The sequence below is a fragment of the Solanum verrucosum genome, unplaced genomic scaffold (assembly GCF_900185275.1).
Source record: "Solanum verrucosum unplaced genomic scaffold, falcon-dt-bn FXZP01000032.1, whole genome shotgun sequence".
Lineage (NCBI taxonomy): Eukaryota > Viridiplantae > Streptophyta > Magnoliopsida > Solanales > Solanaceae > Solanum > Solanum verrucosum.
This window is the reverse complement of record NW_026020569.1, coordinates 1,956,753-1,982,692: the sequence shown is the minus strand read 5'-3', so window position 1 is coordinate 1,982,692 and position 25,940 is coordinate 1,956,753. Positions and strand designations below refer to the sequence as shown.

The 25,940-nt window shown below is 31.2% G+C and overlaps 3 protein-coding genes across 6 annotated transcripts; 2 read left to right on the top strand and 1 right to left on the bottom strand.

The window, feature by feature from the left end:
• The first annotated feature begins 1,530 nt into the window (after positions 1-1,530).
• On the top strand, positions 1,531-4,503 carry LOC125811191 (uncharacterized). 2 transcript variants are annotated; one of them, XM_049490718.1, is made up of 6 exons: positions 1,531-1,702; positions 2,030-2,147; positions 2,583-2,744; positions 3,154-3,215; positions 4,049-4,136; positions 4,403-4,503. In XM_049490718.1, the coding sequence occupies exons 1-6, from the start codon at positions 1,586-1,588 to the stop codon at positions 4,495-4,497; spliced, it is 642 nt and encodes a 213-aa protein (XP_049346675.1). In that variant the 5' UTR covers positions 1,531-1,585; the 3' UTR covers positions 4,498-4,503. The 2 variants fall into 2 exon arrangements, with proteins under 2 accessions (XP_049346675.1, XP_049346674.1); XM_049490717.1 differs by having other exon boundaries at positions 1,551-1,702; positions 3,151-3,215.
• A 1,488-nt stretch (positions 4,504-5,991) lies between these two features.
• Positions 5,992-9,833, bottom strand: LOC125811161 (uncharacterized). Of its 3 annotated transcripts, none has more exons than XM_049490683.1 (6): positions 9,301-9,833; positions 7,976-9,216; positions 7,119-7,181; positions 6,759-7,028; positions 6,444-6,679; positions 5,992-6,262 (listed from the first exon to the last, which is right to left on the bottom strand). In XM_049490683.1, the coding sequence occupies exons 1-6, from the start codon at positions 9,417-9,419 to the stop codon at positions 6,008-6,010; spliced, it is 2,184 nt and encodes a 727-aa protein (XP_049346640.1). In that variant the 5' UTR covers positions 9,420-9,833; the 3' UTR covers positions 5,992-6,007. The 3 variants fall into 3 exon arrangements, with proteins under 3 accessions (XP_049346640.1, XP_049346639.1, XP_049346638.1); XM_049490682.1 differs by having other exon boundaries at positions 6,759-7,181; positions 9,301-9,585; positions 9,650-9,667; XM_049490681.1 differs by having other exon boundaries at positions 6,759-7,181; positions 9,301-9,734.
• A 13,259-nt stretch (positions 9,834-23,092) lies between these two features.
• Positions 23,093-24,522, top strand: LOC125811185 (transcription factor MYB94-like). Its single transcript, XM_049490708.1, has 3 exons — positions 23,093-23,343; positions 23,425-23,554; positions 23,872-24,522. The coding sequence occupies exons 1-3, from the start codon at positions 23,211-23,213 to the stop codon at positions 24,497-24,499; spliced, it is 891 nt and encodes a 296-aa protein (XP_049346665.1). The 5' UTR covers positions 23,093-23,210; the 3' UTR covers positions 24,500-24,522.
• The last annotated feature ends 1,418 nt before the right edge of the window (positions 24,523-25,940 follow it).

Sequence of the window (25,940 nt, the reverse complement as noted above, 5' to 3'; positions counted from 1 at the left end):
TTTTCCTTGTCACTTTTGACATATAAAAAAAAACATTATTTTTTTTCCATGTTTTACCCTCAACATTAAATACTTATTTTTCAAATAATTTTCTAAGACATCATTTAATAGGGAATAATTTGGTAAAATACCTATATTATTTATCATTTTCTTAATGGGTGTGTCAAGTCAAATTGTGACAAGTAAAAGTGAACGAAGAGAATAGAGACTAACTAAAGAACAATTATTATTTTTAACATAATACGAATGGATTAAGTTTCCATTAATTTTTTAATACATATCATATACTAATTGAATATAGAAAATTAACACTAAAAAAATTATATCTCAGACATCGCTAAAGTTAATTTCTGAAAGTAATTTGTTCCATACATGTTTAAAATTTCACCATACTATAATGTTAATATGATTTTTTTTTTAATATCATCATCATATCATTCACGTTTTGTTGACTCAATTATTTTTCTAAATAAATTTAAGCTCCTTTCACATATGTTTGACTAGGGATGTACAAGTCAAACTGTAAAGTTAAACCAAACCGACGAATCAAATCAAATCGGAAAAAAAAACGACTTGTGGTTTGGTTTGGTTGATTTGGCGGTTCAAAAAAAAAAATCGGCCACTCTTGATTTGGTTTGGTATTAAATGAAAAAAAGTCAAACTGAATCCAAACCAAACCGACATAATATATATATATATATATATATAATTTTATTTTATTTATAGATAAAAAATATTATTTATAATCTACTTTTTAAATATATTTTTAGTTAGTTTATAGTTTTCAGTGTTTATATATTTTATTTCAAATTTGGGCGTGTAAAATTTTGTAAATATTATATATATAATTTTATTTTATTTATAGATAAAAGAATATTACTTATAATCTACTTTGTTAATATATTTTTAGTTAGTTTATAGTTTTCAATGTTTATATATTTTATTTCAAATTTGGGCTTGCAAAATTTGTAAATATTTTATTTTGTATTAAGATCCGAAGTTACAATTATATTGTTATAGTTTTTCAAATTCGAAGTTAACAATTTGCTTTGTAAATATTTCATTTTGTATTCAGTTTGATTGTATCCTTTAATCTTATTAATTTAATATAATGAACGTTGACATTTCAAAAAAAAATATTTTGTACTCATGTGAATTTTACCGTCTTTTCTAAAATTTCTATTCATTTAACATTTCTCAAGTTTAACTTATCACACAGGTAGGTGAAAATATATTTGATCTCTTTTTCAAACACCGTTAAGTTGTAAAAAACCAAAAGAACTGACTAAAAACGAAACCGAAAAAACCGGCTTTGCGTGGTTTGATTTGATATTTAGATTTAATAAACCGACATAATTAGTTTAGATTTTTTTAATGAAAAATCAAACCAAACCGACCTATGTTTGACAATGCCTTGACATGAGAGGGTAAGTTGGTCAATTTAACCTAGAAATGTTGGGTTGATTTAATAGAATCGGGTCGGGGCACGCTATAGAGGGTAAAACTAAAGTTGAATCAAGGATATGTAAAATCAAATTAAGGATTATAGCTTTCTTCCAGAATAATACGCAGATTGTGATTCAACATGGTGAGTGGAGAAAACTCAGAAATACAGAGTTCCGATAAAATTGTTTTGGAGTTGATGGATTCGATGGACAGCTATCTACTTTTTATGAATTCTCTGTCATCATCACTTCGCGAGGTTTCAACTTCTTTCTTTATCCCTCTTTTCTGATTTCGCTCAAAAACATCTGAATATTACATTAGATAGTTACTGATTCCGCTGTAATCCTCACTATCCCTGATTTAACTTTGAGTAGCATCTTCTCCTAGTCATTAACAGAGGTGGATCCAGAATGTAGTTTAACTTGTAATGATGCATATGTAAATATAATGCTTATTCAAGTGGATGAAAATTTGAGTTTGATTGAGATGATTGCTAGGGGATGATATTCGAATCCGCGCAAGTACCGTCTATTGATCCGACAAGTTGTTATAGTATTGACCTTGAATTTGGCTTACATGGCAGGGATGGCTGGAGCTGGCGAGTGCTAGGCATTCCATGGGCGCTTCACGTATCAGCAGTGCACTGTTTGATCTCAAATCTCATTCTGCTGCCACTACATTGCAATTAAACCATCAGGATGGTAAATCCATACTCTTTGCAGCATTTCAGCCTTTGGGTTGATAGCAGCAACATACCCTGTGTAATCCTACGGTGGGGTTTGGGGAGGGTAGTGTGCCTTTTACTAGACGGCACACAATATTGCCTGTGATTCATGGAGTTCCTTTTCTGTTAGAAAATGCTTAATCTGTAGGACTCGTGGGAGTTCTAATGCGGTTATGTAACCATCCATTACCCAAATTATAATGATGGAATTTTCTATCTAGGGGATCATTTATAAGACGATGCCCGATTTATCTTTTTCCTCATTTACATGTTTAGGACCAGCGTTTCTTCCATTCTCCATGTAATTGATTATATGAATAAAGTGGGCTCATGGACTTGCATTTGATTATATTTTTTATCCTAGATTTTCTTTATAAGTCTAGCTGTGATGTATACTGATTTTGTTATGCAGCTGGGCCTAAATCGGAGGAATCACATTTCAGTTTGTGCAAGTGGGCATCATCTGAGAGTCCAAAAAGCTGTTCTGAGGAAGCAAAATTTGAGGAGGATAAGCTGTTACAGAAGAAATCCAATAGCCCAAAGGTTCTGAATCAGGATGGTTCATCAAATTCTGGTACAGATGCATGTTCCTGGCTCTTTTAACACTTACACCGTTTCTTAAAAAGCAGTTTTAAGAAGAATAAGATACTAGGCTGCTAATATAATGTAAGACACCTTGTTTCAAATATGATAATAGACCTGAATTTTCAGCTACACTTACTGAGGTAGAAGCAAGGAAATATTTCTCTCTCAACTTCTGTAGTTTCAGACTGCATGACAATATCTATAACCTTTTTCCTTCAGCACTTGATGTTTGTTAGTGCCATGTAAGTCCAGCTTAAGGAATGCTTCTTCTACACTTAAAGTAAAAAATAGTATAAGATATGTATTCAAATAAGTAAATAAAGGATGCATCAAAAAATCCTTTACCTGAATTGAGCTTCTCTGATAAATAATTTTTTTTTCTTTTACTTTTGCAGAAGTTCAGGAAGAAGTGTCAGAAGCACCGGAAGCTACCGAATCACCATGCACGGTGGAGGATCAAGTAAGTGACCTCGCCAATTTATATTCTCACAACAACTTCTAATCAAGCAGTGTTTTCCAGGTGGTATGATTTTATAAAGCGATGCTCGCCTCTGGCACCTATACATGCATTATTAAATTAATTTCCCCAGCCATGCAGTACATCCCCTTAATATATATATATATATATATATATATATATATATAGAGAGAGAGAGAGAGAGAGAAAGAATGCATGAAGAGTTATGAAATAGCCTTTGAGTACTTTATTCAGGCTGTGACAACATATATAAATGCTTCATGGCCAATAAATTCATTTATAATTTGACAATTCTGTTCAGAATCATTGAATCACCTTGCACTTCAGCTTTGCTACCAAATGTTCTTTATGATGTGATTAGAAGTGAACATAGATCAAGGTTAACCAAATGGTTTTTAACTTTAATCTTGTTTTCAACTTACTTATCTCCTCAGTTATATGATCCCTTCTCATCCAAGTTTTCTTACAATTTTGCTCTGTGAACTGATTAACTGAAGTGAAGAAATAATCTCTCTCTGTGTCTTCTTCTTCCTTTACATCATTGATGTGACACCGTCTCAACAAACTATTTCTCTTTTACATTGCATGTTATCTGTCATCATTTCAAAGCACCCTTCACCAACTTTAATGAAAGAGTCCATCAAATTCCCCGTGTTTTTATCTCCATGCTATTTTCCAAAATTGGATAGGTGGAGTGCAAATCTGCAATGTTTAAACTTTACCTCTCTTTTTATTAATTTGGCAGGGTTAGACTGGAATTAAATTGAGTGCTATTCTGTACATTAAATTTAATGGTACTGTTATTTCTTTTCTAGGCTCGAAAAGAGCGACTCAAGTCATTATCCATGTTTGGAGTGCTGGTCTGTCCAAAGCTTCGAGCTGCCCAATCGTCATTTGAGACAGGTAAATTACTTTCATCCCTCCAGCAACGATCAAAGTATCTTTTCACATTGGTATACTAGAAATAAAAGTGGCTCGGAGTAACAAAGAATCCCTGGTAAAATTAAACTCCGAGAACTAAAAGTGCCAAAACTATACCGTACTACTCTAGGATTGGTGTGTCTAGCCATCTATAGAACCTGCGAAAATCTGGCATCAATTCTGTGTATCTATTTTTGCAATCTTTCTGTGCCTCATCCTGATAGAATTGGTGGCTTCATCTTTTGCAGCTCTTGAAACTCTAGTGGAAGTAGCAAATAAACGGGCAGACCTCCTTAATGCTTATGATCAAATGCGAGAAAAGAAGGAGAGCACCACCAAATGACCAAAGGTTACACTCTCTCGCTTTCTCTGGTTCCTGAATCCCTGGGTGTTCGTTATTTTCTCCTTAGGGTTAGAAAAATAATGTGTAATAAGTAAGTTTCAAAAAAATAAAAATAATGTATAATAAGCAATGTCAAGTTCAAGATAACATGTTAATGAACTTTTAAGTAATAATATTTTCAGCATAACTTGTTCTCTTGTGTGCCTTTATCAGAAGCCAAGCCCTGTGTTTGGAGATCTCGCCTCCTTCTGACCTTTCCCAAGGGGAAATAAATCAAATAAATGCAAATACAGCCCTGCCTAAAGAGGAATACAAATGGAGAAAAGAAAAGAAGAGGAACAGACTCGAAGGTCCGGAGATGGTGGCATTGGTATAAACAGACTAACAGAGAGATGATGGCTTTATTTGAACTGATCTATCTTTTGTATTTCTGCTTATCTGTAAGACTCTCCGGTGCAAGTTCTTGCACATTTCATATGGTTTTTTCCACAGGGAAGGTATTTAATTTGTGCAACTAACTCAAAACTTATGAGCTAGTATTTTTTGGGGGTGTGGGTTCCAATAGCCAATTAAGTGAACCAAGTTTTACGTATTATGTTGAACAGTGATATGTAGAAAGAATTTTAGTAGTGACAGAATGTTCAATGATTTCAATTTGAGATATCATCTAAGCAACATACTTGCTGTATTGTTTAAGATGTAAAGGTTTCATACCAGCAACTACTGAATCTTATATGCTGCTTCATGATCTTATGACAATCCACTTGCAGTTGCAACTCGGAAGTTTTGTTAAGAAGTTGGACGTAGAGAAAGAAATGAACAAGCTCTCAGCAGGGACGTCATATCTAAAACGTAAGACACTTGAAAACTGGGCGATTTTGTTTGTTTTGGAAGTAGCACATGCCCGTTTTCTTCTCAGTGCATGTTCGATTGCAGTTTACCCAAAGTTTGTGTATATAAATTACCCATACCATACCTATAATCGCTGGACATCTTTACTTTAATTACGTGAGAACCCCTCATAACTAATGGTACTACTTCTAGTTACACGAAGTATCTATTGGCATCTGAAATTCTAGGAATTGGTTGATTTACTGTCAGAAATCCAATTCAGTCCTTAAATAGAAGGAATTTATGTGTATGCGGAGTTCTTTCCCTTTCTTTACTTTTTCACCTTTAAATTGCAGAAAGTGATACAGTTAGTTCAATCCATCCACGTTCCTTCGTGCAAGAAACAGACTTTCCCAACATGTCACTTCATGTTCATCAGAAGTTACCTTAAGAGGAGTTCCCAAGTCAATCTTTGGAGTTGGGGAAACTTCCTATAATAAAAGATAAATAGACAAGCCACCTCCTTTTACGGCCAAAAGATATGTAATACTACCTACGTCTACGTTTCCACTCGTTCATATTTACTTGTCAATGACTAACAATCTAGGAGTAAATAAAATGACAACAATACGAAAGGAAACTTGTTGGCTTGATTTGATACTAAAAACAATGACTAGTATTAACAAGGGAAGAGCAAAAAAGAGGGCTCTACATGTATTTTCCTATGTACAAAACTAATCCTGCTTAATTTATTGTGACACCACACTAGTTGATCTTTGGTTAGCCTTGACATGTTGAGGACCCTAGCCACTAATTTCACATCTACTTGAGAGAAAAAATAGAGTACATGATCTGAATCCTCTTCTCTGTTCTTCCTGAACTTCCTCAATATGCAATTTCCACTTCTCAAAACTTCCTGCAGCTTCTTCTCCTTCTGCATTCCGTAAAAAAACGTTCAGGCAATCATGTCATTGTAGATTCTAGATATCGAAAACAGATATTGTTGAGACATAACATAATTAAGTAAATAAAAATGTGCTTTGTCCAACAACTTAAACTTTAGATTATATAGTCACAAAGTTCAATAGATATAGCTGCTACAAAAAGAAACTAACCTTTTCAAGATTTTTTTTTATCTCCAGTAAAAGCTCCATGTCCTCTTGTTCTTGAACCTCTGGATGAATTCCCTTTTGACCTTTCGTCATCACGCTATAACAATCTTTATCAGCTTTGACAAAGCGCCAAAATATTCGTATAGATTCTTCCAGTATCTCCACTAGCATGTCACTTGTAATTGAAAAAACAGCTTTCTCTTTTGTTCTTGCCTTGTTTCTGTCCTTCACTCTGTCATCTGTACGTCACTTTTGAGTTTAAATACACTAGATTTTACCTCTACGACAATCAGCAAAAAAAGTCAAAAATGTACTAACCTCTAATAACAGGAACTTGAAGAAGATTACGAAGATCATATCGACTCTTGATAAAATATTGAACTCTAGGCCCTTGAAAAGGTTCATTTTCGATAAATCTTTGCATGAGCACCTGAAACTGTTGAAACTCTCCAGCTACTTCATTATATTTTCGGATCCCACGTGGGTCAGAATCCCACAAATTTAAAGCCTTCATATATTGCCAGTGCAAAAATTCCCAAGAAAGGCACATCTGGCCAACGTATACCACTTCCAAATCACTCTGCATTTCTTTGATAAACCTTACCATTGGGTCAATATCATGACTTTTATGTTTGAATAGCCTAATATTTTGTGAGAGAAGGGATTTTAGTGTTGGACCTGAAGATTTCTGGTTGAACAGTAATTGCAGTGGATCTTTTAGCGGATCTTTCTGCAGATAACCTATAAAACATGTGAGATTAGAGCAGCTGAATATCAAAAAAGGATTTAATAATTAGAAAGTATTTCGCGAGACAAGTAGGTGGAACATTTAGGGAAGAGAACTATGATCCGCTACGTAATCAGTCAATCCTACAAGATTATCTTAAGCAAATTGTCTGTTGTTGGCCAACAAACTTATAGGTATGCATTATGAAAGTTTAAAAAGTTCAACTTTCCAGATATGATCTTACACAAAAGGTCAGTATACACATTATTCTATTCTTTTACTTGTGTCATGTGTGTTCTGTTTAGACAGCTACATAAGAAAGAAACAAGAACATACTTCTAGCAAGTACAGTATTACTATATAATACGGACATCTTGTCGTGTAATCTTCCTCTTGTTCATATGAATAAACATTAAAAACAACATTTTGACTTATTCAAATGGAAACAAACGTGTAACGTGTATTGAGTGTTATCATTATCTAACCTTTTCTTTTTTCATATGGACGACAACATAAAATAAGAGAAAAGGTTGTTAACCTTTTCACTGGGGCCTATTCTGTTACTTACATCATGGATCCAATGCATTGAATTTCATGTTATTATGAGTTTCAGGATCCCAAGCTAACAAGATCTTGTGGGTCCTGAATAATTAAAGGTTAGCCACTTTATTGTCTTTTAACTTAATTTCTAATTATGATGATAACCATGGACACTAATCTTGGAGCTCCTACTATTGAAAAAGACTCCAACGTTTATACGTTGACAGTTGATGAAAAAAATTTACGTAGTTTAGAGTTGTCAACTGACCTATTGCATACATCTTCTGATATGTCAAGATGTCGAATTTTCTCATTTTCTCTCTGTAACTCTTGTAGAATTTGTGAAGTTCGCTCATAGAATCTTCACGATGAAGCATTTCATCAATCTTCCATGGTTGTAATTCGTCCATTGTTGGAGACTCAGACTCTTCCAAAATAGTAGGCAGACCCGTGGCTCTGACTTTTCTAATTTCCATCTTTAATTGTTCAATCAACTCTTGATGTTCCCACAGGGATTCTAATTTGTTTGCATCCCCAGAAGTGTCAACAATAGCTGTGTTTATTGACTTGGGATTTTCAGACTCTTGTGGACCATTTATTAACTTGTCATCTTCTGTAACAAATTCTAAAGTATTAACCATGCCCAAATCTTCATGAATATCATTCTGGGATAAAAATTCTGAGTCATTTTGCTGGTCTTCTTGTTCTAATTCCCTCAACTCTTCCATTATATCACTATCACTGTCCTCAAAATCCTCAGATTCATGATTTTCTTCAGACAAATCAGGATTTTTTAAGTCTGAATCAATATCATTTAAAGGATCAAGCTCAAATTCACCACCAAAATCTTCATCGGACAAGAAGCCATCACTGTAGGAATTTACTAACCTGCTCATAAGCGAACGCATATGCTCAAAACCAACTGATACAGTATCTGAATCAGTACCTGAAGAATCTTTCTCTGATTGAAACAAAAATTCATCAGGGAAATCTGAATCACCCAAAAATTGTTTGCACACAGAATCTGATTCTCCCTTGAGGAATTCCATTCCTTCAATTTCCTTTTGATAACCGTGGTGTTCAGGTGCGCCTGTGTGCTCCTCTTCCTCCTGAATGCCTTCCATTTTATGATGTGGTACTTCTTTCCTGTCTTCTTCATCCAAATCAAACACATCTTTCATATTACAACCAATTTCTTCAGCATTCAGGTTCACAATCTCAGGTTCTTGAATTAAACTGCTAAAACTCTTTTCTGGTACAAAATCAGACGCGATAAGTTCACCAGTTTCTGTCTTGTCTTTACTAAATTCCTCATAGGTTGGGAATTTAAACTTAAAACAAAACTCAGTTTTCTCCTTATCGTCATTCTTGTCCGAATCAACTTTCTCAAAATCTTCAAACTTTGGTTCTAATTCTTGCTCGACCTTCACATTGTCGAATTGTTTTTCTTCAGGCAGTACTTCAAAAAATTCCGAATTGTCGTTTAAAGTAGCGTGACCCCTTCTTAATCTACAAAGTGAAAATTAGACAAAAATTAGTGATGATATAATCACAAACAACATAAAAATTACTGAAAAGAATGAAATTTGATACCTGAGGAACAATGTAGGGATGAAAGTGAACAGAGGAACCAAATAGAAGAAAACAGAGATGAATAGGATAGCAAGAAACAAGAACAGATTTTGAAAGAATAAGCGATAATAGAAATCCATATTCAGAGAAACCAAGAGGGTTGGGAGAAAGAAAGAGTTTCTGAATCTGCCATGGATTTTAACACCCAGTGGTGAAAAATTCAGTTTGAAGGAAAGAAAGAGAGGAAATCTGAAGGAAAACTCATGCCAATTTTGAATTTTGCAGAGCAAGAAATCGACACAGCACCTGTAAACAAATACAAAGGTTGAATTTTTTTAGTGTGGGTCGAGAAATTGAAACATGACCTAACTGGAGAATTTCACAGATTTATGAGAGCTACCAGTCACCATCTTGGCCTAATTCTGGTTTATTAATTAAAAAAAAAAAGTAGAGAGAGAAGAATTGAGTTTGTTATATAAAAATTCGTCTACAGAATCGGAAATTATCAGTTGGACAAGTCCTGTTCTTCCTGCTTATTCTTTGCAGACGAAAATATTGGAGAGTGGGCGTGGGGTTTGGGGGTAAATAAACAAATATATATATAGGGGTAAATTGGGGTTAAAACGGAATTTACATTTCTTTCTTTTATGAAGTTGCAGTCGGCTGCAAATTTCATTTATTTTATTCAATAGAAAAATGTTGTTAAAAAGTATGCAAATTATTTTAATTTTATTATGGGTTGTACTTTGAGAATATTTGTGTTAATAGCTCAGTTGAATTAACTTATTTTAAGTGTTTTTTGGTTAAAATAGTTTTTAAATATGTGGCAAAATAATACTATTACTTTTCCTAAAAAAGCTTCAAGTAAGTGGCAATTTATTAAGTAATACTCCTCTGTTCCTAATTACTTATTCACTTTTGAATTGACACACTTATTAAGAAAACAATTATTGATATAGTGAATTTACCATTTTACCCCTATTAATTATGAAGTAGAGGCATTAAAAATTTAAGATTTTCAAGAAGTCTACCTTTTTCAAAATAATTAATTGAGGGTATAATAGGTAAAAAAAATTGTCTTTTGTTGATTTGTCAAAATGGACAAGTAATTAGGGGCATCTAAAAAAAGAAAAGTGGACAAGTAATTAGGGAAGGGAGTAGTAAATACATAATCGATCCCAATATAATACTACCTTTTCCTTAAATGAAGTTTGATATTTAAGGACAATAGTGGAAAGTATGGTTAAATTATGTCCTTTTTTTTTCTTAATAAGTTTGCATTAAATTTGGTATTCTTTACAAATTTTTAATTACTTAGAAAAGGAAAAAATAACTACATACGTATTGGCTTTTGGTCATTTTAAAACATTTCTAAATTAAAAACCATGTGTATGGAAGTTAAAAAAAATAATATGAAAATTAGTCAATTTCCCATGTATTGGAAAGCTTTCTCTTTTATTGAAACATAATTAATAAATAAATTAAAAAAATATAAATTTGACAAAGAAAGATATAATTATCAAAAAGAAAATCAATTTATAGTGTGAATATGTATTTGGGTCATTATAGTCAAATTATGGCCAAAATGATGTTTCCATAAATAAAAAAAGTACATAATTTAAGGCGAATTACATGAATAGGCTTATTCTATTTAAGTTCAATTCATTTCATTACATAAAAGGTGTAAAATTCAACCATCATCTTCCTAAGTACGTCTTGTGTTTGCACGTGCAATACGTACGTGCATTATTTAAGTTCTAGTTTTTACATATGCAATGGACTTTGTCAAATTATTTTTGTGATGTCCCAATTGAACCAAAAAAAGTAAACTGAATGGACATATTTTGGAATTGAGCAATAAGCGTGTCTGCTGGTGTAATTGTGCTATAAAGGAAATTTCTCTGCTTTTGCTTACGCGTTGATTATAATGGTAAAACTAACGGTACTAAATTATGAATGAAATTTAATTTTCTTAGGTGGCTTTGGCATCCGCGTAATCTAATAATAATTACACAAAATAAATGAGTTATCTATCCCCTACCAATAAATGAATAATCAATCCCTTACTAATAACCAAAAAAATAAATACCAATAAATTTTGTTACCTACTTGACTACTTAACAATCTATCAATGCATCATAGCTAAATTGACCAAGCTCATAAATTTGAAAAGATTGCTTCTTCGATTTCAATTCCTGTGAAATATTATATACGTCCTGTTTTAATTCAGTTGGATCGACAAATTTTACGAATTAAATTGAATATAAATAACCTATAAATTGCAATTCTAATGCAAATGGGGGAAACAATAAGAATTTGAAATACTAGTTAAATTAAACATTTTAGTATGAGAGAAAAGTGCGAAAAGGGGTAAATCTTTGTAGTCATAGTTCTTTAATGACTTCTTTTTTCTGGAAATATTTTTTGAACTTATTCGTGAGTTCATAAAATGTGACATATTAACTATATGTCGGCTTAATTTTATGATGCTTTTGACTATAAGGTTGACGAGAAAACATAGTGCTTGGGAACCACATTCTCATGGAACAAATATGTGGAAATTATCAACATAGTGATACAAATTGCTACTCCTTCTCTCTCTAATTACTTGTCTATTGTTTTTTTTGGAAAGTGCTAAATGGCCAAAAAATTTTAAAAACTATAATATTTTTTTTATTTTAAAACAAACTGATCTTTTTTTCCATTTTTTAGTTTAAATGTATTTAAGTTAAAAGGGTAGAAATATTTAAAAAGTTAAAATAACATAGAAAAACTATCATTCTGGCCAAATTCTGGCCAAATTTTCTGGCCAAAAAGATTTTTCCTTTTCCTTTTATAGTTGTCCCTAATTACTTGTCCATTTTGACAAATCAAGAAAGGACAAAATAATTCTACCTATTATACCCTCACTTAATTTAAAAGTGAACAAGTAATTAGGAACAAAGGGAGTATGTCGTTATATTGCTACTCCACGCGATCATAATAATAGAGTAATAAATATGCATATTAAAGAAATCAAACTTATTTTTCAGTTTATTATATTAAAAAGAAAAATCTTTTTGGTTAGAAAATTTCGCCAGAATGATATTTATCTATGTTATTTTTATCTTTTTAAATATTTTTACCCTTTTAATTTTAATTCATTTTAATTAAAAAATAGGAAAAAAGATCAATTTATTTTAAAATAAAAAAATATTATAGTTTTTAAATTTTCTGGCCAAATTTTCTGGCCATTTAGCACTTTCCATCTATTAACTATTATAGTAAATTAAGAGAATTTTATTATTTTTTCTCATGCTGCACTTAATATTAAATAATTAAATAAAGTAACAATAGTCAAATTTAGAATCCAACTCCCAAGACATTATTAATAAGATTATTTAGTAAATGTCTCTAATAAAAGCGTTTTTAATGGCTAATGGTAGAAAAATCGGTAAGCCTTTCAATATACTTTTCAAAGCACGAATGGAAGTTGCTTTCTTAATAATTTAAATAGATAGTTATGTCAAGTCAACTTGACCAAATAAAATGGAGCAGACCGAGTATTTTTCCAGTTTGAAAAATGAAAACATATTTCCTCTATTCTATACTAATTGAATTTTTTGGAATTTTTTTATTATTCAAAATAATTGAATAGTTCAAAGTTCAAGATAAATATTACTTTAGAATTTTTTTTCATATTTATCCTCTCCTTTAATAAAGTGATATTTTCTAGGAGATAAATTTCATTACTTACAAGTTACAAAGTTATATTTCTGATTTCACGACAATAGTGAAAAATATGATTTGCATTATGTTTTTGAATAATTTTCTTAATAAGTATGCATTGCCTCATAAGTTTGATTAATATGGAATAGCGGGAGTATTTTCCAAAAGATTTTCCAGAGTACTTAATTTATTATATTCAAAGTGATATACAATAATAAATTTGTTATTTTATTTATTATTTTGGATTATGTAATATCAGTACTAAACAAAGTAAAAACAGACCACTGGGAGTAACAATCATCACAGTTTACACTTTCTGATTTTCATTATCTTGTTTATCTTCTACATCTCCATTACCATTAGTTTTTGTTTAGCCACTTACATCTTGATTACTTTTCTCATTTTCAATTATTAGTTTCAATTCATTCAGAACTTTTTGCTGCCTTTATGAGCCCTTTTTAGCTTAATTGCAATTATTTTCACATTTATGCTAATAGTGTTTCGAGTGTGATATATATATAGCTACTTTTCTATATCTTTTATAATTCTAACATTGGAAAAATCTTTTTGGCCAGAAAATTTAGCCAGAATGGTAAAAACTATTTTATTTTATCTTTTTGAACATTTTTACCCTTTTAACTTTAATACCTTTTAATTAAAAAAAAAATCAGTTTATTTTAAAATAAAAAAGATATTATAGACTTTTAAATTTTCTAGCCAAATTCTGACCAAATGTTATGGACATTTAGCATCTTCTACATTTTATCGATCACATGAAAAAATGATTAACATCACTAAGTGTATTAGATCTGATATGGCTCATCATATTCATTTGGCTTAAGATAAGTATTATGATTATGTAAGAGATTTCCACTTGATATGTCTTTCCTTTTTAAGATCTCAATCTTAGACACAGATCTACTAGGCTGAACTTTTTCTTATTAATTATGGCCACGTGATTAGTTACTAATTAACCTCAATTTATGAAAACGTTCTTAGATAGTATATAAGTGGATACACACACTCTAATTATGAATGAACACATCACTTCAGATTGTGACAATGAAGAGGTTAGGAAGATTTTCACAAATAGAAAAAATATTTTGTAAGTGCCCAAATTAATATTATAAATAAATGATTACGTGTTTGAATACAAGTGTTGAAATTGATACTAAATTGTTGATGTGATTAGTAAATATAGTGATGATGATCATTATTAATAAAAAGATAAATGTCAAAAACACATCTAAACTATTTATTTTTTTCATATCTAAACTATCACTTATTAGTTTGAGAAACACTCATCTCTCTATTATAATATTCTCACCATGGTGTGTGTAATACTCTCTCTTTTATTTTAAAAAATTGTCACATTACAGTCCACATGGACAAAACATTTCACCTTCACGAAAATTAAATAAATTACTAGCATTAGTAAAAATTAAAGATTAAAATATTATTATCCCAAAAAATATTTTTTTTTTTATAAAATAAAATGTAAAATATGTTTCTTACCCACCATCACTTCCTCTCGCCCTACACTCCCTCCCCCCCTTTTTGTTTAATTTTTTTTTATAAAAGTATTTACATTTTTTTAGTTTCATCTCCCCCTCAAATACTAATTTAGATATTATTTTATTTTTTTAAAAAAAAATTAATTCTACCCACTCCATCTAGCCTTCCGCTTCCAATTTTTTTTGTTTTATGTTAAATATATACATATGAAAAATATTTTTTACTTGCCGCCGCAAGACTTATTTAAAAATATTTTTTTTATCTCTCACAAATAAGATAATGAACGACTAATATGGAGTAAAGAGGAAGTTAAGGGTCTTGTTTTGGCAAAGTATCTCAAAAAAAAAAAAGATTTTTTGCTGATTTTGACTTGTGTGTTTTGAGTGTTTACCAAAAGCATAGATAAGCTTAAACGTGTTTATATGTTTGTCTCATCCCTTAGGTAGAAAATGGTAAATTAAAAGGGTCATGCCTTTTTAAATTTCTTTTCAGCACTTTTTGCTTATAAATAAGGTAAATAATCCCTGTTACTACCCTAGTATGTTCATATTCAAGAAGTAAATAATTTCACACGCTAATTAGTTTTGCTTTTGGGCCGAAATTCATGGCTTTTGCTATATAACAGGGGCCACCAATTATGTTTTCACTTGCTTTTTTCAAGAGTTAGAAGTTAAACGGGTAATTTTTTTTTCCTTTCAAAAAATTAGAACGGCACATCAAAAAAATTAACTAAAAGGGAAAAAATCGCTCCGTGAAGCAATTTTCTTCTGACAAAAGCTGACGTCGTTCATTAAAATAAATGAAAAAAATTTCTTCAAAATCGCTGCTATAGTTGAGAATTTTTTTAAAAAAAGTTTTTTTAAAAATCCCTATACTTCCAGCAATTTTGATAAAGTTAAAAAAAATAGAATTTTTTTTTGATGTGTTTAATCTTGCCCTTTTTGAAGTTTTTTTTTTAATTCAATATTCTTTTATTATTATTTATGATATATAATTCAATTTTCCTCATGCTTCAACATTTTTATTGAATATAATGTCCGTCTTTTTTATCATTTTTATATTATTAATAATTAACAATAGGCATGAAAATAATAGCACATTAACAATAGGCATGAAAATCGCTGCCCCTGCAGCGATGTAAGGAAAAAAAAATTCAACTTAAAATCGCTGCTGTGGCAGCAATTTTTAATAAAAAAAAAAGAAAAAAAGTTTATGGACAAAATCTCTGCTAGGGCAGTGATTTTTAGTCATTTTGTCAGAGGGAAATCGCTTCGTCAGGAGTGATTTTACCCTTTTGGTTTTAAAAAAAATTGATGTGTCCTTTTAAAATTTTTGACAATTTTTTTTTGCCCTTTTGGCTCCGGACTCCTTTTTTCAAACTGAAAGATTTATTTTGATTTTACTTTAAGTTAATAGTAGAATTAATAAGTAGTTACATGAAAGCTTTTTGTGTAATTTTTCTGCGAGTGTCATTAAAATATTGAATACTACCATAAATCTCTAATAAATACTTTCTTATACTACTTAGAGGGCAAAAACTTCCAACTAACAAAATTTTAATTTGTGATCGTAGAAAAGAGTAAAGAGATGAAAGTATTCTCTTTAAGCATAGATGGGATCACTCAATTTTTGTTTAGTTATATAATGAATATTAAATTGTTTTTTATAACAAAAAAAATTCAAATTTTTATGTTGGAATACTATTTCAAAGTTGTAATAATACTAATTAAGTTGTTTAGGATTGATTATTTGGTATTTATTTGGAATCTAGCTAGAGTTTAGTTATCCTAGTTTATACTGGAATAGATATTCTAGTACTTATTTAATTTGATTTCTTACTATTATAAATATAGTTTCTTTTTGACATATTTTCTAATAGTGAGATACAAAGTTTTTTTCACATATTTTCTAATAGTGAAATAACAGAATTTTTGAGTCATTGAATAAAACAATGACGGAGAATGATAGCGACAACATTTTCGAGGGCTATGCTATTGAATTGGTACTTTAAAGGAGCACCGTCCTCTTGTCGATCAAATTCGAAAGAGATACGGTCAACAAATTCGTAAATCCTATGGTTTTGATTTTTATGATTATCTCGGTGGGGAAGTTCTAATAGAACCAATTTTAAATGTCAAGGAGGACGCTGACTTTGGGATAATGATGAAATTGGTTAACCGTGCCATTCAAGAACACAATGAGAAAGAGCACAATGTTTTTAAGTACAAGGTTTTGAAGATTGAGAAAACGAATGTTATGATAAGGGGATACTAACAGTTATATTTCATGACTGTTAAAGTTTTAAATCTCACTCTTGGTACTTGTATTGAAACCTAGAAGAATTTCGGACCATTTTGAAGAAATCCGTTCATGCAATCCAAAAGAAATGGAGTCGGAGTTTAGCATAATTGGCAAGAAAAAACGTTGAACTTTAGTTTGAACGTTGTTCTAAATTTCAACAGCTTACTTTTGATATATGTTCTCTTTTAGTATTTTTGAGTTATTGAATAAAGTTTTCTACTTCTTCTAATTTAATAAACTTCTTCTATATTACTATTGTTGAGTTATTCACTTGTGCATATATTATTTCTTTGGGAACTCTTATTTCCTTCACCATGAGTATCAAGAAACTCGCTAGACTAATTGTTGGTAATAGAGAAAAAATTCAACTTTGGCCAAGTATCAAGAAAGTCACTAAAATGAAACAAAAAAGAAGTTGAATGAATTTTTTATTACACAAATTGTTTATTGACTTGTTGTGATAATTAGGCAAAGACAGAGATTTTTTCTGTTATAGAAAAATAGTTAAGTAGCTTTATGTGATATTTACTTGGCAAAACTAATTAAGTAACTTCGAAATTTATATATAATAATGAGTATCAAGTAGACTTATAACAATAACAATATTGTAGACATTGAATTCTTGGAGGTTATTCTAACCCTAAATCCTAACTTATGCCTATATAAATGTTATTATGTTCCCTTAATAAGACATTTAGAATCTCGAATATCCCGTAAATCATGAAATATTCGTAAATAGATCAAATTCAAATCATTCCAGATGACCTTCATCATGAATAAATTTTATGAGAGAAGAATTAAGGGAGAAACAAGATTGTGCTCATATTAATTTATCAATAAAATATTCTTATTTCTTCATATTTTGCTTGTGGTTGATTTATTTTCATTACTTTAATATTTGTTTTGTTGCAAATAAATATATTTAATAATTATATTCTATTGATATTTTCGAAAGACCACAACTCAATATAGCTTATATGTACAACTTCGAATTGAAATATTGGGTTATGACGTGATTGCATATGTAGAGATGAGAAGATAAGGCTCCTAATAAGACGATATATGATGCTCTAAGTGTGGTTCAAATTGAAGGTGCCATATCAAAATAATACATATTACTAACACCACCAACTTTTCTCGTGGCCGTGGTGTTAAAAAGATGGGATTTGTAGTCCCATCTTGTTTAGTGTGAAAAATCTACTAAAAAAAAATAATTCATTCCGTCTCATTGTAGGTGTACTAATTTCATATATATGGTTAATTTATTTTTTTTGACATTTTTGAAAGTCTCTTTTAAGTGAAAATAGGCATATATCCTATCTTTTTCATATTACACTTACAAAATTCTACCGGCTACATTCTTTTTGTTATTGGTTAATTAATTTAGCTGCACAAGCAAAAAATTATTCACCTTAATTTCATGCCAAAATGTTTGAAATTAGATCAGGTTCGTAACTTCAGTCGAAAAAATGTATGAAGTAGGCCTTACCAATGCCACAACTTCAGTAAAAAGAAATGCCTGAAGTTTGACCTTACCAAGTCAATAACTTCATTCAAAAGTATTTGAAGTTGGCCTTAATTTGGCAAAATTATGTTAAAGTTTAGGTAAAAATGTTTGATGTTCATCTTTAACAAGACACACTTCAAACAAAAAAAAAATTTCAAATTTATCAAACTTCACACGTGAATTTCCAAACTTCAATCTGATATATCTAAAGTGGTTCCAAATTGGATGTGTTAGCAAAAAAAGGGGTTTCACCAATATCGAGTACAATCAAAATAGCAACTCCAAAAAAGTGATATTTTTGCACTTGGGCCAAATATAACAGGCTCGTGGAGATGAAGTAGAACAAAAACTTTAATTTGTAGATAGTTAAGGGGCCTATTGAGAATGCTCCACTAATGTGAACCCACTTAAATTCCTCATTTTCTCATGTCCAAGTTGAAGAATGAAAAAGCCCTCTAACAAATTTCCTTGAAAAATGAGCGAAACCCATTCGAATAATAGTCCACTTCCACTAATTATATTCACATACAGCATAACGAGCAGGAGTTAATTCCCAATTATATGTCATTCAAGTATTATTGATCTTATAGGAAAGAAAAATTCAAAAGTTACTTTAGTTGGATTTTCTCAATACTTGAATGACCGTATAGGAAATAACTCGCAAGATACTTGCTGGTTGCTGGAATCGAGAAGATAACCATAACGCATCATATCAATATGTTAAATTTGGTCTTGGGCCTAACTCACACTCAAAGCTCAAGAGAGGAGGATTACCCAAGCCTTATGAGGAGTCCATCCATCTCATTAACCACCAATGTGAAACTTTTGTCATTCTTTAACACCCACCTCGCGCAGTGCTTAGCATTTAGTGCTTGGACAATTTTGATTTTTGGGACCCCAACATTAAATGAGATGGGCCCTGCTCCTCTGATACCATATTAAATTAGGTGGTACACAATCAAACAAAATCCGGAGAACATACTATGGTGGATAGATGCAACTCCAATGGGTTACACCTTATTACTTATTGAGCTTGCTGCTGACTCCACAATTCCCACAACTTGACTGACGCATATATTTTAAAATACATACAGTATTATACTAATTTCAAACCCATAATTTTAAAATTTGTAATCGATCTCAGCCCTCACACTTGTATTTTTTTAAGTTGAAAAAGATCGCAAACACTGCAGGTTGCATGTTTGTCACATAGTGAATTTTTGACCAAAGTAAGCCATTATTTAAATCAATTTACTAAAATAATATGTTTTTTTTGAAAATTTACAAAATTAGTATAAACGTATTCCTGAGTAACGTTTTAGGCTATATTTTATTAAAAAAAATGTGATGCATAAAATATATGGGCTGACGGCGTCAAATAAAGAAACGTTATTGGTGGTAACGTTTTAAGCATAAAACGTTACTGTCAAATATGTTTTATGATTCGTTACTCGGAGGCACGTTTTATAGCTAAAACGTTACTCGTAGTAACATTTTCTTTAAAATTCAGACATAGACTTTTAGTTTTTTTTAGTACGTTTCTTGTTAATGTGTCGGTTACTTTTTAACTGTTTACGAAGTTTAGTTGTGTTAGTATCCATTCAATTAGTTGTTGTAAGCTAACTTCAATCCAAGATACCAACAATGCACGACGATTATTTTTTCCGTTCTTGTCCCTTTTGAATAAGCTATGTTTTTGAGCATAACCATGCTCTATTGGATTTTTCTTGTGAAAATCAAGTGAACAAAAAAGGATAAAACAAATAAATAAAAGTGATGATTTTTCTTTCAATTTTCCGCCAAGTGTTCGATAAATTATAGTGATAAATTACCACCTCAAATTAATACCCTAGCGAGAGAAAATTACTCTCGAGTTAGAAAACCAACATTATACATGTAGAGAATAGGAGAGTAAAGAACCAATAGGCAAATGAATATCGAAAACCATCGAGAATCCTAATAATTAGAATCTAAAGTGATGAAATTTATTTTTCTCTAAAAAAATCAAAAAATTGTTAATGTTAATATGACTATTTAAAGAAAAATATTTTTACAAAACAATAATAATTAATAATTAATTCTCAAAATTTTAAAATAAATTAAATTAAAATTTACCTCAAATTGAAGACATCACTAAAAAAAATTAAATTTAATAGATAGAGAGAGCTGATATTTAGAAAATCTTGAAGTAACTTACTTGAAAACAAATGTTGGATATATATATATGGAAATTGTGGGTGAGACAGCGATCGAAAAATCGCATGACTGACAGTAAAATATTTCTATAAATTATTTCTTGAACACGTAAATTTTTTCTACACTTGGAAGAATTCAAAAATTCTTTTATATGTGAATATTTTAATTTCTCCACTTTTTAGAATTATTAGATCCTTTCAACTAACACAATTAAAATCCGTGAACAGTTAAAAAGTAACTGATACATTAACAAAAAATGTACTAAGCAACTGTCTGAATTTTAAAGAAACGTCACTGTGAGTAACGTTTTAGCTGTAAATCGTGCCTCCGAGTAATGAATCATAAAACATATTTGGCAGTAACGTTTTATGCTTAAAACGTTACCACCAATAACATTTCTTTATTTAACATCGTCAGCCCATATATTTTATGCGTCAGAATTTTTTTAATAAAATATAGCCTAAAACGTTACTGAGGAATACGTTTATACTAGTTCTGTAAATTTTCAAAAAAACATATAATTTTAATGAATTGATTTAAATAATGGCTTACTTTGGTCAAAAGACATACCTCTATTTCTTTTCATAAGAAATTTAATGCAAAGAAGTTTGCAGTGGTTTGACGTAATGGATGACCTATCGGCTATCACTAAGAAATTTTCTATATGATTTAGATTTTAGCTCGATAGCCCTGACCATGCTATGTTTCTAAATCCATGACAAGGACTATCTCCAACACCAACCGAAGGAAAATATTTTAGGAGTTTTTTAAGCCAAATTTCATCCCCTCATCTAGTTTACAAAATATACACACAACTAGCAAGAACATATATTATTAGAGTGTATAAGACAGTCTGTACTTTAGTTTCCCATTTTATTCATAAACACAATAAACTTTATAATGCTCTCTACAATTCTTTATTAGCTCCCCTACATGAATGTAACTAGCAATGTAACACACCTAATTTAGCTATCTGTAAAATTTATTCTTATAACTTTATGATTAAAAATTTCATTACATATGAATTAAATAATTATCAAAATCAAAATAAATTGGTTTAATTATTCTTCAAAAAATTTAGACCTTATGGTCTTAAGTTCCAACCCAGTTCCAATAATGCACTTCTTGGCACATCATCGGTAGGGAAAAGCAACACCTATAACCAACTCTTTTTATGAATTTTGAAAAAAAAAGTGTTTCGAAAGAGGTCGGCTATCTTCTTAGGTGCTGACACTCAATTCGTAGGGCTTATATGCTAATGACAGGACGTCATTCACAAATCACAAGCCCAACCCGGACCCGGAAGTCCGGTTGATATTTTTTGGCTTGTGAATGAATGCTAGTGTTAATAGTGGGTAGCCTTCCATTAATAAATTTAAAAAGGCACTCACCGTCTGCTTTGATCGTCGATTGGAGGCCCGTCCGGCTGATTAATACGCATATGAATGCCATTGTCCCTTTTTCCTCTATTATGTCATTTTCATGCATTAGATATGAAGTGACTTATTACATGCATGTGCCATGTACACTGCTACTCCCTCTTTTCTGTGTGGCACTGTTCGTGATTCATTTAAATATCTTTGTACTAATTCTTACTCATTACTTATAGTAGTAAGTACATTCTACTTATATAAATTTTATTTTTAAAAGTTAGAAAATTAAGCAAGTTTAATAATATCCAGTCATATAAAATGGATATGAGAGAGTACTAGATCTCAAGAATATAGGCAGTTTGTCCTATTGCAGGCATTACTAGCTTGAAATGTGATCTATAAATCACATAGAAATAATTTTACTGTTGGTCCAAAACTTTATGCAAAAGTAAGATCGCAACTTTATTTCTTAACTAAATTTATCAAATCATGTCATGTTCAACCATGACCCTAGTTGTGATTTGTTAACATCCCAATTCCATCACTTGGACCTCGCTATAAGCAGGATGCTGGTGTTACCTAAACACAAAATAAAACACACACTCATTTCATCACTCTGTAGCTACACTGAAAGTTTATTATTTCCATGTTCATGGCACAGAAGAACACAGTGAAGAAAAGTGGGAAACAACTATATATCTTGGTACAGAGTAGGTTAGACTTATTCAAACTACGATGAATCGAAGCTTTTGATAAGTGTTACTGCACTTTGCTTTATTTGATGAAGCAGTAAAAAGTATACAGAGAGCCTTAATTAGGATTGTTAATGGCAAGAAATAATGATAGGGTGAACATTGAATGCCCACGCGGTTTCGAGGAAGCAGAGAGAGAAACAGGGCAGCTGACTTTAGGCTGAGGCTCCCATGGGAGGAGTAAATGCTCTTGCTGTCACCTTTTGACTCTTTCACTACCCCTCAGCCCCTCCTATGCACTACTCCAATTTATGTGACATTTTTCGAATTTCAAGAGTCCAACAAGTTTTTCTTTTGATCCCAATCTTTTTACTATGTCTTTTAAATTATCCATTTTTGTGACTTATAGTAGTGTGAATTTATGATCAAAAATAAAAAGTTTGACTCTCGAAAGGCGGAGAGAGGGAGCATTAAATTAGGGGTCAGCGTATTCTCTCTCTCACTGAATTGGCAAGTCTTCTTCAATTCTTTCTATATATCCCAGATCAAACAACCTTAGCCCCTTAGACCTTTGTCTCTGCTTTTTCCAAGAAGAGAAGTAAAATATACCTACGAAGAGAGTTGCACCAAGAAACAGAGATGGGTAGACCACCTTGTTGTGATAAAACAGGGGTGAAGAAAGGACCATGGACTCCTGAAGAAGATATTATGCTAGTCTCTTTTGTTCAAGAACACGGTCCAGGGAATTGGAGGACTGTTCCCACTCATACAGGTTCATTTCTTTTTTGCTAGATTCATCGTCTGTCTATGTCAGATATTTCAAAGTGTAATAAGTGTTTGTTTTAATGTGCAGGGTTGCGTAGATGTAGCAAGAGCTGCAGGCTAAGGTGGACTAACTATCTCAGACCAGGAATCAAGAGAGGTAGCTTCTCTGATCAAGATGAGAAGATGATTATCCAGCTTCAGGCTCTTTTAGGCAACAAGTATGTTCCTTTCATTACTATCTTGATCCTCTTTCTTTGTTTCATTTCATATGACGGTATTTGACAAAAAAATGAGTTAGAGTTTTAAAATAGAAATACCAATTTCTGGTATATACTAAAGGTAACTTTATTCCATTTACGGTCTTAAACATGTCATGACATTAAATTACTATATGTAGATCTGGATGGTCACTTGATGTATTAATTTTTCATTATGGAAATTTTTTAAGAGTAATTATTTCCTAAATAATACAGTACCACTAGTAGTAGTCTGTTTTTCCCCTAGCTGTTACTGATTTTCTGTATTCTTTTAACAGATGGGCAGCCATAGCTTCATATCTCCCAGAGAGAACAGATAACGACATTAAAAATTACTGGAATACTCATTTAAAGAAGAAACTGAAGAAGCTTGAAACAAGTGATTTATACTCAAATGATGGACATTGTTTATCAACATATAATTCAACTTCCAGAGGCCAATGGGAAAGGACACTTCAAGCTGATATTAACACAGCCAAACAAGCTTTACAAAATGCACTGTCACTCGATAAATCAAGCCCAGTTCCTGACTATACAATTACTGATATTGGATGTTACCCATACATCAAACAAGAAGCAAAAATGTCTACTACTACTTACGCATCAAATGCTGAAAACATAGCCAAATTACTCAAACAATGGACCAGAAGCGATTCCACATATAATTCCGAGCAATCAAAGGCTTCGTCAAGTACTCAATATTCTTGTAATACTAATAATAATGCCATGACTGAATATTCGTCTTCATTTGAACCGTCGAATTCAGATCAATTTTCTCAAGCTACGACACCTGAAGCTGCTGGTAAGTTTCATGGTGAAAGCAAAAGAGAAATAGATGATGAAATTCAATTGTCAGTAATGCTGGAGAGTTGGCTGTTTGATGAAAATGACGATTTATTAATTTAGAAGGATTTGTTTTTGCTTTTCTATTTGGGGTGTGTTCCATTATCTTTTGTTTTTCTTACTCCCAAATTCCCAATTAGTTACTAGTAGTAGCATTTTAACTAGGGATGGATGTCATCCTCATTCTTATTTTTTGTCTGGTACACAATGCTTTTTAACATTAGTGTATATTTTAACTTTCATAATTAAGCAAAGCAAAAAATTAGCTAGAAGAATTTTGTGCTTTGCTTGATTATGAAAGCTATTTATTCTCTGACGTGTACTGGAATTAAGTCTTACAGAGAATTTTTATATTATTAATGCAATTTATCTTGTTATATTAAGTTTTCTGTCTATTTTCAGCAAGTATATTCGACTTAATATAAGGAGTTACGGCATAAAATATCTTATACAATACTTGATCACTACACCAAAAAATAAATGTTTCACTTTACTGATATATTTTAGCAAATTAAGAAAGTTTTATTATTTTTAGTATTAAATAACAATATAAATCATTAATAATCAAATTTAGAATTCCAAAACATCATTGATAAAATTATATTCTTAATAATTTTTTAAAAATCAGGATACAAGTAACATAAAATGGAGAGTAATGAGTATAAATAGTAATGGACAAAATTTAAATTCATCTCGATTTTGTCTATGTGAGTATAATCTGCATGAAATCGAGGATACACGTAGCTTGGACGAATTGGATGTTTCCTACAATACAAAGGCAACAACAATCTCTTTGACCTAAATCAAAGTCAACGAACATATCTAGAAAACATCAAAGCCAGCCATATCTTCTACATACAATATTACACTCACTATCTTGTCTGCTATACTATAAAAATAAATTCACTTTAGCATTTTTATCCTTAAAATTACTCACTATGAGAGGTGTAAAAGATATTCTGGTCTGTGGACAACTAAAAGTGAATGGAGAAAACAGTACTCCATCCCATAGGCTAGAGCTAAAATGTAACAATTTTTAGGGGAGGATATTTATGGGTACTATCTGAATAAGAAGGTAGTATATACATATATTATTATAAAGCAGAATTATGAGAGTCCGATTTGATATACACCCTGTGACATGCTGGAGTCTCCCATATTATTCACAATTGTAGAAAAGTTTCAATTTGCTTACTAACTTCACATGATACACTCAGGCGTTGCTATCAGACTTTAGCAATGTATGTGGGTAGAATTTGCTTTGGAAATTTGCATCTCTTGGCCTTTAATGCTCACATGCAAAGTGCCCTCTCCAATTTTCAACTAGTAGGATTTTATTTGGTGGAACTGCCCAAGTCAACTTTGTACGTAATTATGATTATTGTCGTCATTAATATAAAGGTAACTTACAGATAACTAGATTTATGCATACTATTAACATAGTAAAAAAAATTCCGTCAAAGTGATCTTATTGCTTCTTCAACCATCAAATACCATCACATAA